Raw genomic sequence first — 14887 nt, 5'->3', positions numbered from 1 at the left:
AATGTTCAAAACACCCAGTGAACCTTCTTGATGCTGAATTGATAATGGTAAAATTGTCTTAAATCTGAAAGAAAAAAAAAACAACAACTTTGTTGCCTTATAACACTCAGCTTGTAAACTAACCACAATGAATTTGTTTTTTAAAAATATTTTATTAACTAATCTTATTAAATATTTATTTAAATAACCTACAATGTTAGTCAGTGAAATTTATTTATTCACCTATTTATTTATTTATTTGCCCCAAAACATTATTGATTTTGTCCCTACTGCTGCCTGTCCACAAGGGCAATTGTCGCATGCTCATTCAGCTCTATGTGGTATCATTACATCAGAGTCTATTGAGTGTTGGAGTATTCAAAGGCTAATGGGAACACTTCAGTTGTGTACTCAGTGCACAGGATTTAGGATGTACTGAAGATTGCAGCTGTACGTATTAATACTTAGTGTTGCCAAAATTAGATATTTGAGAATCTTGGCAGTTAAATTAGCATTACAATAACAATCTTGGTTGGTGCTACCTGTGATGACTTAACTGGAAGTTTGACAATTAGGAAAAGGGACAAAACGAGAGAATGGAAACATTTTTCACTCCTGTGTGTGGATCATCAGAAGATGAGCTGAAATTCCAAAAACATCAACAACCCGTTTCTCATCGCCATGTAAAGCATCACCATCCAAACCAAGTCCCCAGAAAACGACAAGGGTATGTTCTGAGCCTTACGTTTTTCTCCAAATTGAACAGTCAAATTTGAATGAATAGATTTTTTTAAAATGTAATTTAATTTAATTTAATTTATTATATTTATTTTTTTGTGACTGCCCCATGACTTTGTCCTCATTTAGACTACACATATTAAACTAAAAATATCTTCTTTAAAGGTTTGACCACACATTTGTTGTTATTTATTGTTTATGTAAGTATGGGGTGTTAACTGTAAAAATACGCCATATGGCCAAAAGTGTGTGGACACTTGCTTAACATTTCTGTTAAAATCAGGGGTGTTAAAAGAAAGTATGTGCCCCTTTTGCTGCAGATACAACTAAATAACTAACCTCTTTTCTTTCCAGAAGGATTTAGATGAGATGTTAGAACATTGCTGTGAGAATTTGGTGGCACTGATTAATTAGAATATTAGAGAGGTCACATACTAATGTTGGACGATTAGTTCCTTGACCACAAATATCACTCCAACTCACATCATAATTATTGGATGGAGTTTCTTCACACCAGATAATGCAGTTCCACTGCTCCACAGTCCACTGCTGGAGAGATTTATCCATTAAATACAAGTGGTGCATATATTCCTTTGGAAATCATTGTATGTGTGTTGAATTAAATGGTAAATGTAATGAAAGTTAATCATTTAGGACAATTATATGTCCCAGTAATTTTCATCAATGCTGCATTTTTCAGCTTGTCCTTATGTTGTTTGTTACAGTGCACAATCAGTACTGAATGCAATTTCTTCTAATAATATTAATTATTTTATTAGTTCTAGTCCTTCACATGAATATAGAAGATACAGTGATACCCATGCCCTCCATCATCAAGATTACCAAAATAACCCACGTCATCATCAACGGCCCCTCATGAGTACCGTACCCCACCAAAGCCAACACAACTCCCTCTCTAGGGCTTCTACATCCAGTCTTTCTTCCTCTTCTTCATCCTCACCTTGGACTTCAGAGCCTAGTCTGGACAACGAGAGGTATCTCCTGAACACCAAACCCCAGCATTCCCTTTCCTGCTCTAACATTCCAGAAGCAAGATGTAAATTCGAAGATGAGGAATCTGAGGATTTGGATTTTGATGAGAGTGACATGACAATGCTCCCACACCATCAGCACCAGAAGGAACCTCTGCAACATTTTGCTCATTTTAGACAATCACACCATGACTCAACTCCAGGGCCTAGGGCATCCTGTCTCAACAGGGGCCACAGCAAAAGTGAGGAGGGGCTGCTGCAGAGTCCTGCTGCAGATAAAAAACCCCAGCTTATGGAACCAGGCCCACTGTACAAGACAACCAGCTTGGGACAAAGTCTTGCTTTTAACAATAGCACTACTGGACCAAGAGGCATGGCAGGACCAAAAAGGGCCATGTCATCCATCCAGCTGCCCAGCAAAGGCATCCTGAAGAACAAGGATGAAGGCCAGATGCAAGGAAACTTCCGCAAATCCAAGTCCATGGAGGTGCTGTCTACTAGAATTCAAGCCCCTGGACCACACAAGCAGAGACCCATGGAGAATATAAAAGCAATAGTGCTGAAAGAGAAGCTTGAATTCTCAGCTTTCTTGGATGAAATCACCAGACAGGTCATCAGCCCTTCTAGGCTCAGCTCCTTCGGAATCAGCCTTAGCGCCACACCAGCATTGCCCAAATCTCCTCATGAAGATCGCAGATCACCTGCAAAATCACTTAAACCTGGACAGGAACATGTTCAGCCAGCAATTCTACAGCACGTTTCCACAAACAAAAGATCAGACATCCCAAAAGCAGGAAAAGATTCTATTTTGCCCTCCCACATCCACAGGAGAGCCCACCACAATAAACACCGGCAGCACATTGAGAGTCCCTGCAGCATCCAGCAACAAGAGCAACACAGCCATGAGAGGAGGTCCTTCACTGAGAGGTAATACTGCTTGAAATGCAATACTTGGCAGAGCATATTAATGCACATTGTACAAGGTTTGCTTTACAGAATGCTAAATAGATGCTATTAGACCTGAATAAAAAATTACCTACACTTTTTTTTTTGTGAAGTATCTTGCCTTTTTGTGTATGAATAAAATGCTTCAGAAATCTGGATCCTGTCACAACCCGTGTGAACCATTCTGAACAACTGGATCACTTACCTTTTTACACAGTGCCAATGAGAACAGGTTAAAAAATAAACAAGGCTGTGTTTTTGAGGTAACAGGAAGATTAACTGGAGTATATATCTGTCAGGATAGTGGCTTGCACATGTTGCATCTGTTGGTAATACATGCTACAGTCAGTTATTTACAGAAATTCATATTGTGAAGCCCTGGCAGGCACAAAAGCACATCATCACACAAGCAACTGCACAGGAAATACAGTCAGCTCCTCACCGATGGCACCAGCACCAGCCCTGAGCCTGTCCCGCAAGAGAAACATCATCACATCAAGCACAGAGTGGCTCACCATGGAGGCAGAGGTTTACCCAAACAGCTCCAAACTGGCCATGAGCATAAAGGATCTCCTCCCCCACCTGATTCTCCTTCCAGCAAGTCCTCCACAGCCACCAGTCCTAGCTCAGAGAAAGGCCACAAGCATAAACACAAAATCCATTCCAAGATACACCCCAAAAACTTACACATGGTGAGTAACTTTGTCTATAAAATACTCTCTCTCTCTCTTTATATATATATGTGCCACAAGGAAAGGGTAAGTAAAAAATGTAAATGAAAAAAAAGAAAAAACTATAGTTTCCTCAACTGGAGTTCAAACTTTAAGAAAATGAGACTCTTAACATCTATGCAGGACTTGCAAGAAGTACACCAAAAGATAAGCATCAGATAAACAGTATAGACAATCTTTGTTTCTGAGACACACTTTTGCTCAGGCCCCACACTTGCTTGTTTTACACTTGCACATGTTTTCTGTCTATTTTTACACAGATGTAGATGGAGATGTAAGATGGAGTTGTCACGAAGCTATTACAGAACACTGCATTAGAAAACAAACTGCTGATATAGATTTTATACATTAAATTTGCAGTTAAGATTAGTTTAAATTATGATAAACAGAAAATGAAAACAAATCAATTGTCTGAAAAATATAGGGCTAGACAGATCACTGAACTGAACTAAAAAAGTAAACATAGCTGTAAAAGGAGCTTAATATGTGATGTTACATGAAAATAATAGGTTAATTCTCTGTTTTGTTTTGTTTTTTACAGATAACTGTATATAATATATAGTTTCATATGTTTATTCACAATTACTTTAGATTTGTTATGTCAGTATTATTAGCCTATTAGTTTGTAGTCCACCCCAAAGAGACAACGTGCACTAAAATTGACCAGCAGTATAAAGGGATAACCCCCTTGCTGCCCACAAATGTTCATTAGTCTGGTGGAACCGGATGAGTCTGAATCAATGGTCTTTCCTGCAGCGTATGACTTCGAAAATCAATGTTCTGTTTATTTTCTTTCCCCTCATCCCCCCTAACCCTGACACCCCCAGGATTCAGCCAGCACTGAGGATAGAGCTGAGTGAGTGTTGTTCTTTCTGCTGTGTTATTTTAAACTATTGATCTGCCTGTTCCAGAGTATTCCTCTGCTTTCTGCTGCCTGCTACTCTCTATTCTGCCAGCCAGTCTAAAGAATTAATCATACTGTGCCAACCTCTCTGTGCACAAAAAATAGATAGATTGTGTTGTAGTTTAAACTGCTGTGTAAAGTATTATACATAAAAGCTGAAGGCTATTTATGAAAATTGAACAATTCTGAGCTGTATTAAAACAAGGTTGATTTCTGCTAAGTGTAAGTTCTGTGTAGGTGATTCAGGTAATGAAGCAGATAGTGTTTGACTTTCTGTTCCTACCAAAAATCACCAACTCCCATGATGCCTTGTAGGTTGTTGGATCAGTACAACAAAGAGCTGCATGAGAAACTTTTACAGACAGTGGCCTGCATTGAGAACATGGAGACAGAGCTGCAGTGTACCAAAGCAGAATTAAGTAGTTTTAAAGACAAAAACAAAAGGTCAGATTTCCCCAACACTGCATCACACACATCAAAACAATGAAATGTTCATATGCAGTAATTTTGTTTAAATGACATCACAAAGGTTGTTATGGAAAGCCAAATGAATCATGTTTTATAGATGAATTTTATAACTTAAACAAAAATGTCTCAATCCTTCACAGACTTCAGGAGAGCTACACTAGCTCCCAGCAGGCCAACAGTGTCTTAGAACAAAAGCTACAGTCTGTGGTGAGACACACACACACACAAACACACACACACACACTGCCGGAATGCAGAAAGTGCAGGAAAGTATCTGGATCTTATATAAATACACAAAGAATTGGATGATAAAAAAAAACATATGTTACTATATATATATATATATATATATATATATATATATATATATATATATATAATTATTATGTGTGTATATGTGTAATATATGTGTAATATATGTGTAATTATTTCTTATGTAAAGTTATGTGTCATTGTCACATGGTTCTAACTGAACTTCATGAAAAAATCAGCTGAGTTGTCACCAATAATATTACTGTTGTGCCATGCAATTTGTCAAGAGAACACTTCATGGAACAACTGTTGAAATATGAAAAACATTGCCAGCTTTTTTTCATTGCTTTCCATTGTGTTTTAAGGTGGACAGCATGAACTCAGAGAGGAAGTACCACTTACACAGGATTATGGAACTGAATAAGCAACTGGACACAGCTAAAAATACCATTATTTCACTGGAAAGCATCAATGTAAGTTCAAAGGCTAGACCCATGAACACATTATTACTGGTTTACTGATCAAAATACAGAGGATGGGAAAGTTCTTAGTACTTGTGACTTTCTTTCTTATGACTTATCACTTTGTAAATCTAACAGTGTTCCCTTCAAATTTCAGGTTCCTTCCTTGATTAAAGAGCTTCTGGACAAGCATTTTGACTCTCAGGAGGCTGTGAGGAATTTCTTTCTTTCCTCAAACTCACCTGGTCACCCTGAATCTGGCCAATCAGGCAAAACTTCAGGACTCAGAGAAAGCCAATCACATGGGAAGGAGGAGGAGAGAGTTTCTGGTTGGCTCTTCAATGGACAGAGAGGACTAAGTGAAAGACATCAACATGTGACAGCTTTTTTGCCTTGGACAGAAAGTCAAGACGCTTGGACAAAGTCAGAGAAGACTTTAATTAAACAAAAGGAGACATTCCCACCTGCTGCTCCTGAAGCAGGGGAATCAAACATTCCTTTTACTGTGGATGACATTAGCCAGGCCATATATAGTAAAATAGCAGATGGGAAGGCCACAGGGCATGACACTTTCTCAGAAACAGAAATACACTCATTTGGCATGTGGAGGACAGGTGATGTTCCAGCTAATCCATACAGTCTGGAGGAAATAGGTTCAAACAGAGTGGCAGGAGCACACACACTAGGGGACAGTTCAGGCAATACTGAAAAGAACCCAAACCAGCTCACCTATATTTCAGCACAGAAGTTGCTGGATAATTTTATGAGCCAGATTCCTAGCCCAGCACAGGAAGGACAGTTAAAGAAAGATCACATGTGCAAGGACTGGAGCAGAAGACATGAAGAGGGCCTTTAGACTGCTTTAAAGCGTTAGCGCCACACAATGTGCTAACTTGGCTAACAATCAATGGAGTCTAATAAACACTAATTAGCATGATGTCATTTTCATAATACTAATTGATGGCTAATTAGCGTTTATGACTGAACTATCCTTTTAACGTTGTGTTTCACGCAGTGCTATTTTCATAAAGGGGCATGATGGAGAAATGATAATAGAGGTTCAGTAGCACTCGATTTTCAGTCTCATAAACACTATTACAGATTAAAGGGGAAACCTAAAGAATAAAGACAGTACAGAAGTTTTCCTTCAGCCTTCTGCATCCAGATTTCTTTCTGTCTAGGAGCACATAGAGTTGTACACACCACATAGAGACAAGAACACTTAGAATTGTACACTTATACAGGGTAATAACAACGTAATATAGGAGTCCTATACACTTCTGTAACCCACATCTGTAACCCTGCCCTATTTATTCTGCTTAATTTATTTCTTCCCTTGTGCATTATGTATAGTCTATGATACTGCAATTTCCTTCAGGATCAATAAAGTATTATCTTAATATGGGAGAGTGGGCCAACATCTAAACCGTTTAGGTTTATGCTTAACAACTTTAAAAGTAAAGATAATTGATATTATGACACTTAAACATTTCTGCTACAAAATAAACATACATTTTTTTCAGCACATACCACTTATAGACAACTGTGCTAAAACAGTTAGTGCAAACATTACATCTTAGCACATAAGCTGAGTTAATTTGTGAAACACATTACAAAGTCAGTTGTTTGCTTTTTCAAAAAATGTTTTTTACAACCAACAGCCAGTAAGATGGTGATAAATTCAATTATTATATTTTTGTTTTGACTTTGTCTTTTTGTTTTACTTATACACTCATTAAAATCTCTTTGATTGTATCAGAATAAAATTTGAAAAACATTTGTTAGAATGTTGCAAAAATCCATGTTTTGCCTTGTGAATGATAAGGTGACTATTAGCGAATTCCACCTGTTTAACTATAGTCTGTTTAACTATATAAAATGAGGTCCAGCAATGATTTGGGGCTAAACTCGTTTGCTCTAATTAAAAAAATATTGTGGTTATGTTGTCTGTCTTCTGTTCATGATTGGTTTACATCAAACTTTTTTTCTTCAATTATATTACATCTTGAATAAAATTTAGAATCTGGGGACATGTTCAGCCCCCCATTACAAAAATATAATGTAATGTGGATGCAGCTGTTATAATGCAGAATACTTCTGTACTTTCGCACAAACTAAACTAATAATCCTGTGTACAAAAGCTCAGTTTATTATGTATCTCTGGTTTACATTTACAATTATGGCATTTGGCAGACGCATTTATTCAGAGCAATTTACAAGGTTACTGGTATTATGGGTAGGTCAGTGCATTGTCAGGATTCTTGCCCAAAGAGTCTTATTGGTATAGCACAGACGGGTTGCCCAGACCTGGAATCGAACCAATGGGAGCCAATGATGTTACCACTGTATCACACCAACCACTAATTAGTCCATACTGATTGACACTGAGTGACAACTTTCACTCCCATGTCACTCTTTTTTCTTCCCTCCTTTCACTCCTTCTCCTCCATTGCTATCATGCAGACACCTGGGACCCCCTCCCTCTACTTCTTTGGCTTTGCAGTCCAAGGGCAGGTGTGCTTAAAGGACATTGGCCTGGATTCCTATTGGCTGGGGTTAGTTTAATAGGATCAGACTTGAAGAGAAGGGATTATGGCACCCAAGACATAATAATGTCCCATATAATATTTCTGAGCCCTCGCCAAAATGGCTGCGGAAGAGTAGGAGGCTTTCTGTAGGCTCTGGGTCCCAAACGAAAGACACTGAACCATCTTTGAAGGTAATCAATTATTTAAATTTCATTATCAACTCAAACAAAACATTGAACTTTTTGTTCAATTTCGGCCCTGGGAATTTAACTCTTAATTTATGTTCTTGTATACTTTCATAACCAAACACCCTGAACACTAGATTTTTAGACAGTTATTAAGCTAATAATGTTAAAACCGAATGTGTGAAAAATATGAGATTATAGTTGTCCCATTATCAGAATGAGAAATACAAGTGTGGGCCCACATAAAAGCTCCTGTGGTTTACGGGAATAAGGTTGTTGTGAATGAGTAATTGGTAAAATGTGGATTAACTGTGTTGAATAAAATTTTTAAATATTTTTACTCTGTATTTTATATGGTAAAATAATAGCCTTACTCTTAAATGGTTGTTAGGATGGACATGTTTACCTCTCAAAGCCCCAAATCCTTCCCCTCATACTTTGTCCTCTCATTAATAAGCTAGGCTAGTTATTTATAGGTTATATACGTTTATATATAATAACAAATAATGATTAATAGCATTTTAAATGAACCTTTTTACAATTATTTGTGTTTTCTTTCTCTTTTCTAAATCTGTTGATAATCCTCTCGATTGTAGCCTCACTCTTCTCAATTCTTCTTTTTGTAGCATGACACTCCTGAAGATAAAGTTCTCCTTCCAGAGGAGAGTACGTTTGGCCCAGGGCCTCTGGCTCCTATCATGGGTGGCCATGGTTTCTGGAGCCATCACAGTGGCCACGGGGGTCTTCCTCAAGACTGAACTGGTTCGCAGGGCGGAGGTAATAAGCCTTAATTACTCCTAATGCCAGCTCAACAAACAGTACATAACAGTGTCCATACAACAGCTCAGCCACATTGTATTTCACTGAACTCACAATGTAAATGAAACATTTTGGAACGATTTTTGAAATATTGTGGATTTACAAATATTTCACAAAAAACTGACATTATTTCACTGCTTTTTACATAATATATATTTATTTTTTAGTTTGTTGTTAATTGTAAGTGATTTTTAATCAATTAACCTGATTATGGCTAAATGAATTTAATGCAGCCTAGAATTTTAATGAACCCATATAATGGCAACTAGAATTCTCAGTTAAATAAATAAGTTTGGATGAATAAGGTTAGGTGAAATAAGGGTTTTATGTTTCAAAACATTAGTTAATTCATTCATTATCTGTAACTGCTTATCCAGTTCCTACTGCCTGAGCCTACCTGGAATCATTGAGCGCAAGGCGGGAATACACCCTGGAGGGGGCGCCAGTCCTTCACAGGGCAACACAGACACACAATCACACATTCACTCACACCTACGGACACTTTTGAGTCGCCAATCCACCTACCAACGTGTGTTTTTGGACTGTGGGAGGAAACCGGAGCACCCGGAGGAAACCCACACAGAGAAGAACACACTCCTCACAGACAGTTACCTGGAACGGGACTTGAACCCACAACCTTCAGGTCCATGGAGCTGTATGACTGTGACACTACCATGCCACCCTGTTTCAAAACATACCATAAAAAATAATAAATAAATACATTTAAAAAAGCTTCAAAATCAGCTTCAAAATCAGTTCATTCTGAAATTGTTTTTGTGATCTCTTAAAAACAATCATGGTTCCATTACATACAACATCTTGAGAGTGATTTAGACCCATTCAGCCTGGATCAGGTAAATTAAATATTGATATACAAAGCCACACAAATATAAATAGCAAAGCTTATGTAGTAGTGGAAATGTCTGGGTCTGAATTATTATTTGGTCCAATCCAATATAAATAGAACAGGCAAAGCATATATGGCAATGTGGATTGCAAATTTCACACTCTTTAAATGGACAAAACTACATCATAATTCCCAAGACCCAGCATGTTCTGAACGTTAAGCATGTATTATATGAACAGCAGACCATTTGTGCAGATTCAACACTACAACTGAGAGAACTGTGATGTCATTAATTTCAGTTTCCACAGGAATCAGAAACAGCCTCCAATATCATCACCACTGTACAAAAGAAAATTATTTTTCTTTGAAAATTCACAGCTCCTTCATGTACAATGTTCAGCTCAGGCTGTTAACTATGTAAGCTAACAATGTGGGAAGCCACAATCTCAGTTTGTGTTCTACTGCACTGAAAAACTGCAAATTCTATTAGCTTTAACTTTAATTCTCACTTTGCTTTGTAGGTGATGCACAGCAATGACATCCACATTGTGCCCAATCTGCTAATGTTAGTGGGACTGGCATCTGTGGGGATCAACATCTTCGCTGGGAAGGTGTGTCAGGACTCTCTGGATGCTACACGCTTTCCACGCTGGAAGAACGTCCTCATTCCTTACTTCTGCATCTCTCTCTTTTTCACCTTCTTGCTGCTGGTATCTGTGATTCTGAGCTATGCCCTGCAGCCCAGTCTGGAGGAGTCTCTGAAACTGGGCCTGAAGAATGGTATTCGCTTCTATAAAGTGAGTGAAAAATTTATTTATAGGAATCCCTTAAAATGCAGGCCTTTTATTCTATAATTCATCTGCCTGGTGGCATTCATAAGGCTACATACATAAACCTTTTATGAAAACTGCACTGTAGCCAATTTACTATCAGAAAGGTCTACTGCATTTCAGAACCACAAGTTACCATAGAATAATAGTTTAATTAATCCCATTTACTTATGAAGGTTTATAAAGGCTTGGGCACATATCATGCACTCTTATGAACAGTTCCCTGCAATAACATTTTACCAGAATTTTTTTATACAGTAAAGGAACACTATGTAAGATTTGGGGATCATTTTTGGCTTTGGTCTCCCCTAGTGGTTTCCTACCCTCCGCCAAAAGTTACATAGTGCAGTTTATGCAGCACTGTGCCCAGAGTAGCAACGACAGATACTCTGTTCTCCTTATTACAAGTCAATGGAGCAAAATATTACAGTGTTCCTTTAGATCTAAAGTAGCACACTGCTGTTTCACAAGGATGAAATTTCTTACTTTAAAACATTTAAATAAAGTGCCATATGAGGCAAGATATTTTACTTGTGAGGCCCAATCGGCCACATTTATTATAGTAAAACAATATGCTGGAAAACCTTTCCATGATGTCTATTACTGTATTACACATGTAATTGCACAGGACACAGACACTCCAGGCCGCTGCTTCCAGAAAGAGACCATTGACCATCTGCAGATTGAGTTCCATTGCTGTGGAAACACCAATTACAAGGACTGGTTTGAGGTGCAGTGGATCAACAACCGCTACCTGGACTTCACCTCTAAAGAAGTGAAAGAGTGAGTCAATAAAACTAGAGGAAAAACTTAGCACATTTTATACTTTTTCTTTATCACATTCATTGTGGGAAAGGGACTATGTGTTGCCGGCAGATGAAGTGCCTTCCAGTAGTTCCTGTAAACATCATTGACAGTCCCAGATTCTTGCTTTAAAAATCAATGAAATGTTGTTTTTGGAAAGTGCAAATCAAAAAGGTCACATGTCATCATGTCAGTCCAGTTGTTTCACATTGATCGTCACTCAGAATACTCACATGCTTGTATAAAGAACAATGGATTAGCTAAAAATCAATTTGGAACATGTGAAGAATGATTTTCTGGGTAATATCTACAGTGTAAATGGTAATTAAAAAACATGTGTATGCCTACCCTTCTGTTCATCCTACACTGTGAAATATTCAGCTAAAAGCTAAAAAGTTCCACAGCTCCAAATGGTAAGCATAGGTTTGTGCCTAAAGAACATTTACAAGTTTGCTTATTGCATTTAGTAGACACTCTTTTTCAGAGTGAGTTTACATGTTTTTAATGTTAAATTGGTAAGCTTTGAAGAGCATGGTGTTCCTGTCTGAGTTGGGATTTTAACCCTAGTCTGGAGGGCAGGTAGTAAAGGGCGGCAATGGTATACCAGCAGTTGTAAAAGTTAGGTAGCTAAAAACATCCAGAGCTGATTTGATATTGGAGTAATCTCTGAGTCTTTCTTCCATCTAGTCGTGTGAGGAGTAACGTTGATGGCCGTTACCTGTTGGATGGGGTTCCATTTAGCTGTTGCAACCCAGCCTCACCAAGGCCCTGCATCCAGTATCAGCTGTTGGACAACGCAGCCCACTACAACTACGAACACCAGTCTGAGGAGCTAAACCTGTACAACCGTGGTTGTCGCCAGGCTCTGGTCAACTATTACATGAGCCTGATGAACACCATTGGGAGTGCAGTCCTGTCTGTCTTCCTGATTCAGGTACTGAGCACAAAGATTAGACTTCATATAAGGTGTTGTTGTATGAAAAACAATAAACTGATGAGTGTTAGCTATATCCCTTCTGATCTGGCAGGTTAAAACATGAAAGAATCAATTATTTAGATGGAATCTGACAGAGAAACTGGGAATATTTATGCTCTAGAGCACTAGTGATGATCTACCTAGCCCATACATGAAGAGCATAAGACATGTCTGAATAAGAGAACAGATCATTTATATAGTATACTAGACTGAAACTCACAGAAACAGCTTTAAAGAATAATCTATATTAGAATAACCTCATGGGACACCACATTATTTAAAGACTGTCCTAGAATAACATCAGCTGTGTTATGTAATAAGCATGCCTGCACTGAACCATTCACACATAAGCTGCACATCAGGTATTGACGAATTCTGGTGCAAGTAGTGCTATAGACATCTAATGATATGAATATAATCTGGTGCAGATGAACCTTTTTAACCAATTGCATTTTGAGTAAAAATATTATTACTTTTAAAATTATTGACTGTAGTAAAATAAAGGATCCCACCACACAGGAAAGTGCAAATACGTGCAATTTAAGTAAAAATAAGTTACTTCCCACTTCTGCATATACAGTCTTCTACATTCAGTTGTAATGTTTGTGATTTCAGTCAAAATCCTACATGCAATGTATTGACAACTATTCAAAATGCACATAAAACCACTGATATAAATGTAACTGTTGACACATCTGACCTCCCTCTGCGTTGTAGATGACTGTGCTGGTCAGCCTGCGCTACTTGCAGACCTCAATGCAGGCAGTAGAGGGGCAAGAAAACATGGAGATCGAGACGGAGGGCTATATCCTAGAGAAAGGAGTGAAGGAAACATTTAAGGAGTTTCAGGAGAAGGTCAAGAACTTCTACAAGCAAGTGCAGGGGGATGTGAGCCCAGCAGACGAGGAGGCGGCAGGCGATGCAGCACCAGCTGAAGAAAAGGAGGCCACACCCACCAGTTAAGAGACAGGGACTGGTTCCATAGATGATTCAATAAATGTCATAATTCAAAGAAAGCCAAAAAATTACACACACCCCTTATCTACGATTTAATGTCTTTACTAATTATCACTGACTTGCCAATTACAGCCCCAAAAGTTTGGATAGAAATAGACCATTTAAATTATACCACATAATTTTCTTCAACATTGTACAGTGAATTAAAATCACATGTATCTCTGGAGAGTTGTAGAACCTGAAGGAGACCTAAATGTTTCAGAGTGGTACACTGAGATTGTATATGAAACTGCAAGCTGTTTGTAGTCCTTTTGTTCTGCTTTATGCATGGCTATAAAGATATCAGTATAGAGCAAATGTAAAAGAAGAGTGGAAAAATAAAGATTCAAGTTTGTATCTGCTTTGTGATGTTACTGGGTCAGTTTTTCCAGCATGTAAATGTGAATGAGTTTTTCATTTGAAAAAATATATAAAGGCTAACAGCCCTTCACTTCTTCACTCAAAAGATTTCTAGAGAGTTGTCTTACTTCTGTTTCATTCTTCTGGAACACATCTTCATCATTATTGCAAGTTCAGCCAAAGTTGCTTTAGCATTCATTCATTAATGTGTAACCTGTTCAGGTTAGTCTATATAGGACTGTGTGTCAGATTGATGGAGGCAGAGTTGCATGCTGTCCCATATTGTGACGCATGAAATCTCTTTATCCTTTTGATAGCTGCTAATACCATAACTGCTGTCAAAGCATTCATCCATAGCCTACATTCAGTCATTCATTCATTGTCTATAAATGCTTATCCAGTTCAGGGTCACGATGGGTCTGGAGCCTACCTGGAATCACTGGGCGCAAGGCAGAAACACACCCTGGAGGGAGCCCCAGTCCTTTGCAGTGCGACACACACTCACACACTCACACCTAAGGACACTACTGAGTCGCCAATCCACCTACCAACGTTTAATTTTTGGACTGTGGGAGGAAACCAGAACACCCGAAGAAAACCCACGTGGACACGGGGAGAACACACCAAACTCCTCACAGACGGTCAAAATCAAATTGTGATCAATTATTTTTATTTTTTTTATTCTAAATATACTCTAATGTTAGTTAAAATTTGATACCAGATGTGACTGAGACATCGTGACATCTCAGAGCATTAGCACTGTAGCCTCTCAAAATTATTTTGTGAAACAACCAAGTGCATGCAGTTATTTAGAGTTTGTTTTTAAAAACCTGAGATTACAAAAACTGATCCCATTTTAAACCAGGGTTGTTTCATTGCCTGTCATCCAAAGTTTGTCAATAAAGAGGACTCATTTGGCCAGATAAATTATGAGGAGAAAATCCCCATCCCTCTATTTTTCACATACAGGAAAATTCTGGCATGGTTGTGCATTTGTAGCTAAAATTATTCAATTTCCAATATGTTTTTGAAACACGTGTCTATTTTAGACTATATCTCTTCCCCTGCCCTC

General features: G+C 38.1%; 2 protein-coding genes across 2 annotated transcripts; both read left to right on the top strand.

The window, feature by feature from the left end:
- Positions 1-4663: 4663 nt before the first annotated feature.
- si:ch211-276i12.4 (uncharacterized) lies at positions 4664-7297 on the top strand. The gene is made up of 4 exons (XM_066650097.1): positions 4664-4733; positions 4898-4964; positions 5375-5482; positions 5628-7297. Exons 1-4 carry the CDS (start codon positions 4672-4674, stop codon positions 6324-6326), a joined length of 936 nt encoding a protein of 311 aa, XP_066506194.1. The 5' UTR covers positions 4664-4671; the 3' UTR covers positions 6327-7297.
- A 1513-nt stretch (positions 7298-8810) lies between these two features.
- rom1b (retinal outer segment membrane protein 1b) lies at positions 8811-13422 on the top strand. The gene is made up of 5 exons (XM_066649997.1): positions 8811-8960; positions 10371-10646; positions 11308-11462; positions 12171-12417; positions 13177-13422. The coding sequence occupies exons 1-5, from the start codon at positions 8811-8813 to the stop codon at positions 13420-13422; spliced, it is 1074 nt and encodes a 357-aa protein (XP_066506094.1).
- Positions 13423-14887: the final 1465 nt, after the last annotated feature.

Source organism: Hoplias malabaricus, chromosome 17 (assembly GCF_029633855.1).
Source record: "Hoplias malabaricus isolate fHopMal1 chromosome 17, fHopMal1.hap1, whole genome shotgun sequence".
NCBI lineage: Eukaryota > Metazoa > Chordata > Actinopteri > Characiformes > Erythrinidae > Hoplias > Hoplias malabaricus.
This window is presented reverse-complemented; position numbering and strand designations above follow the sequence as displayed.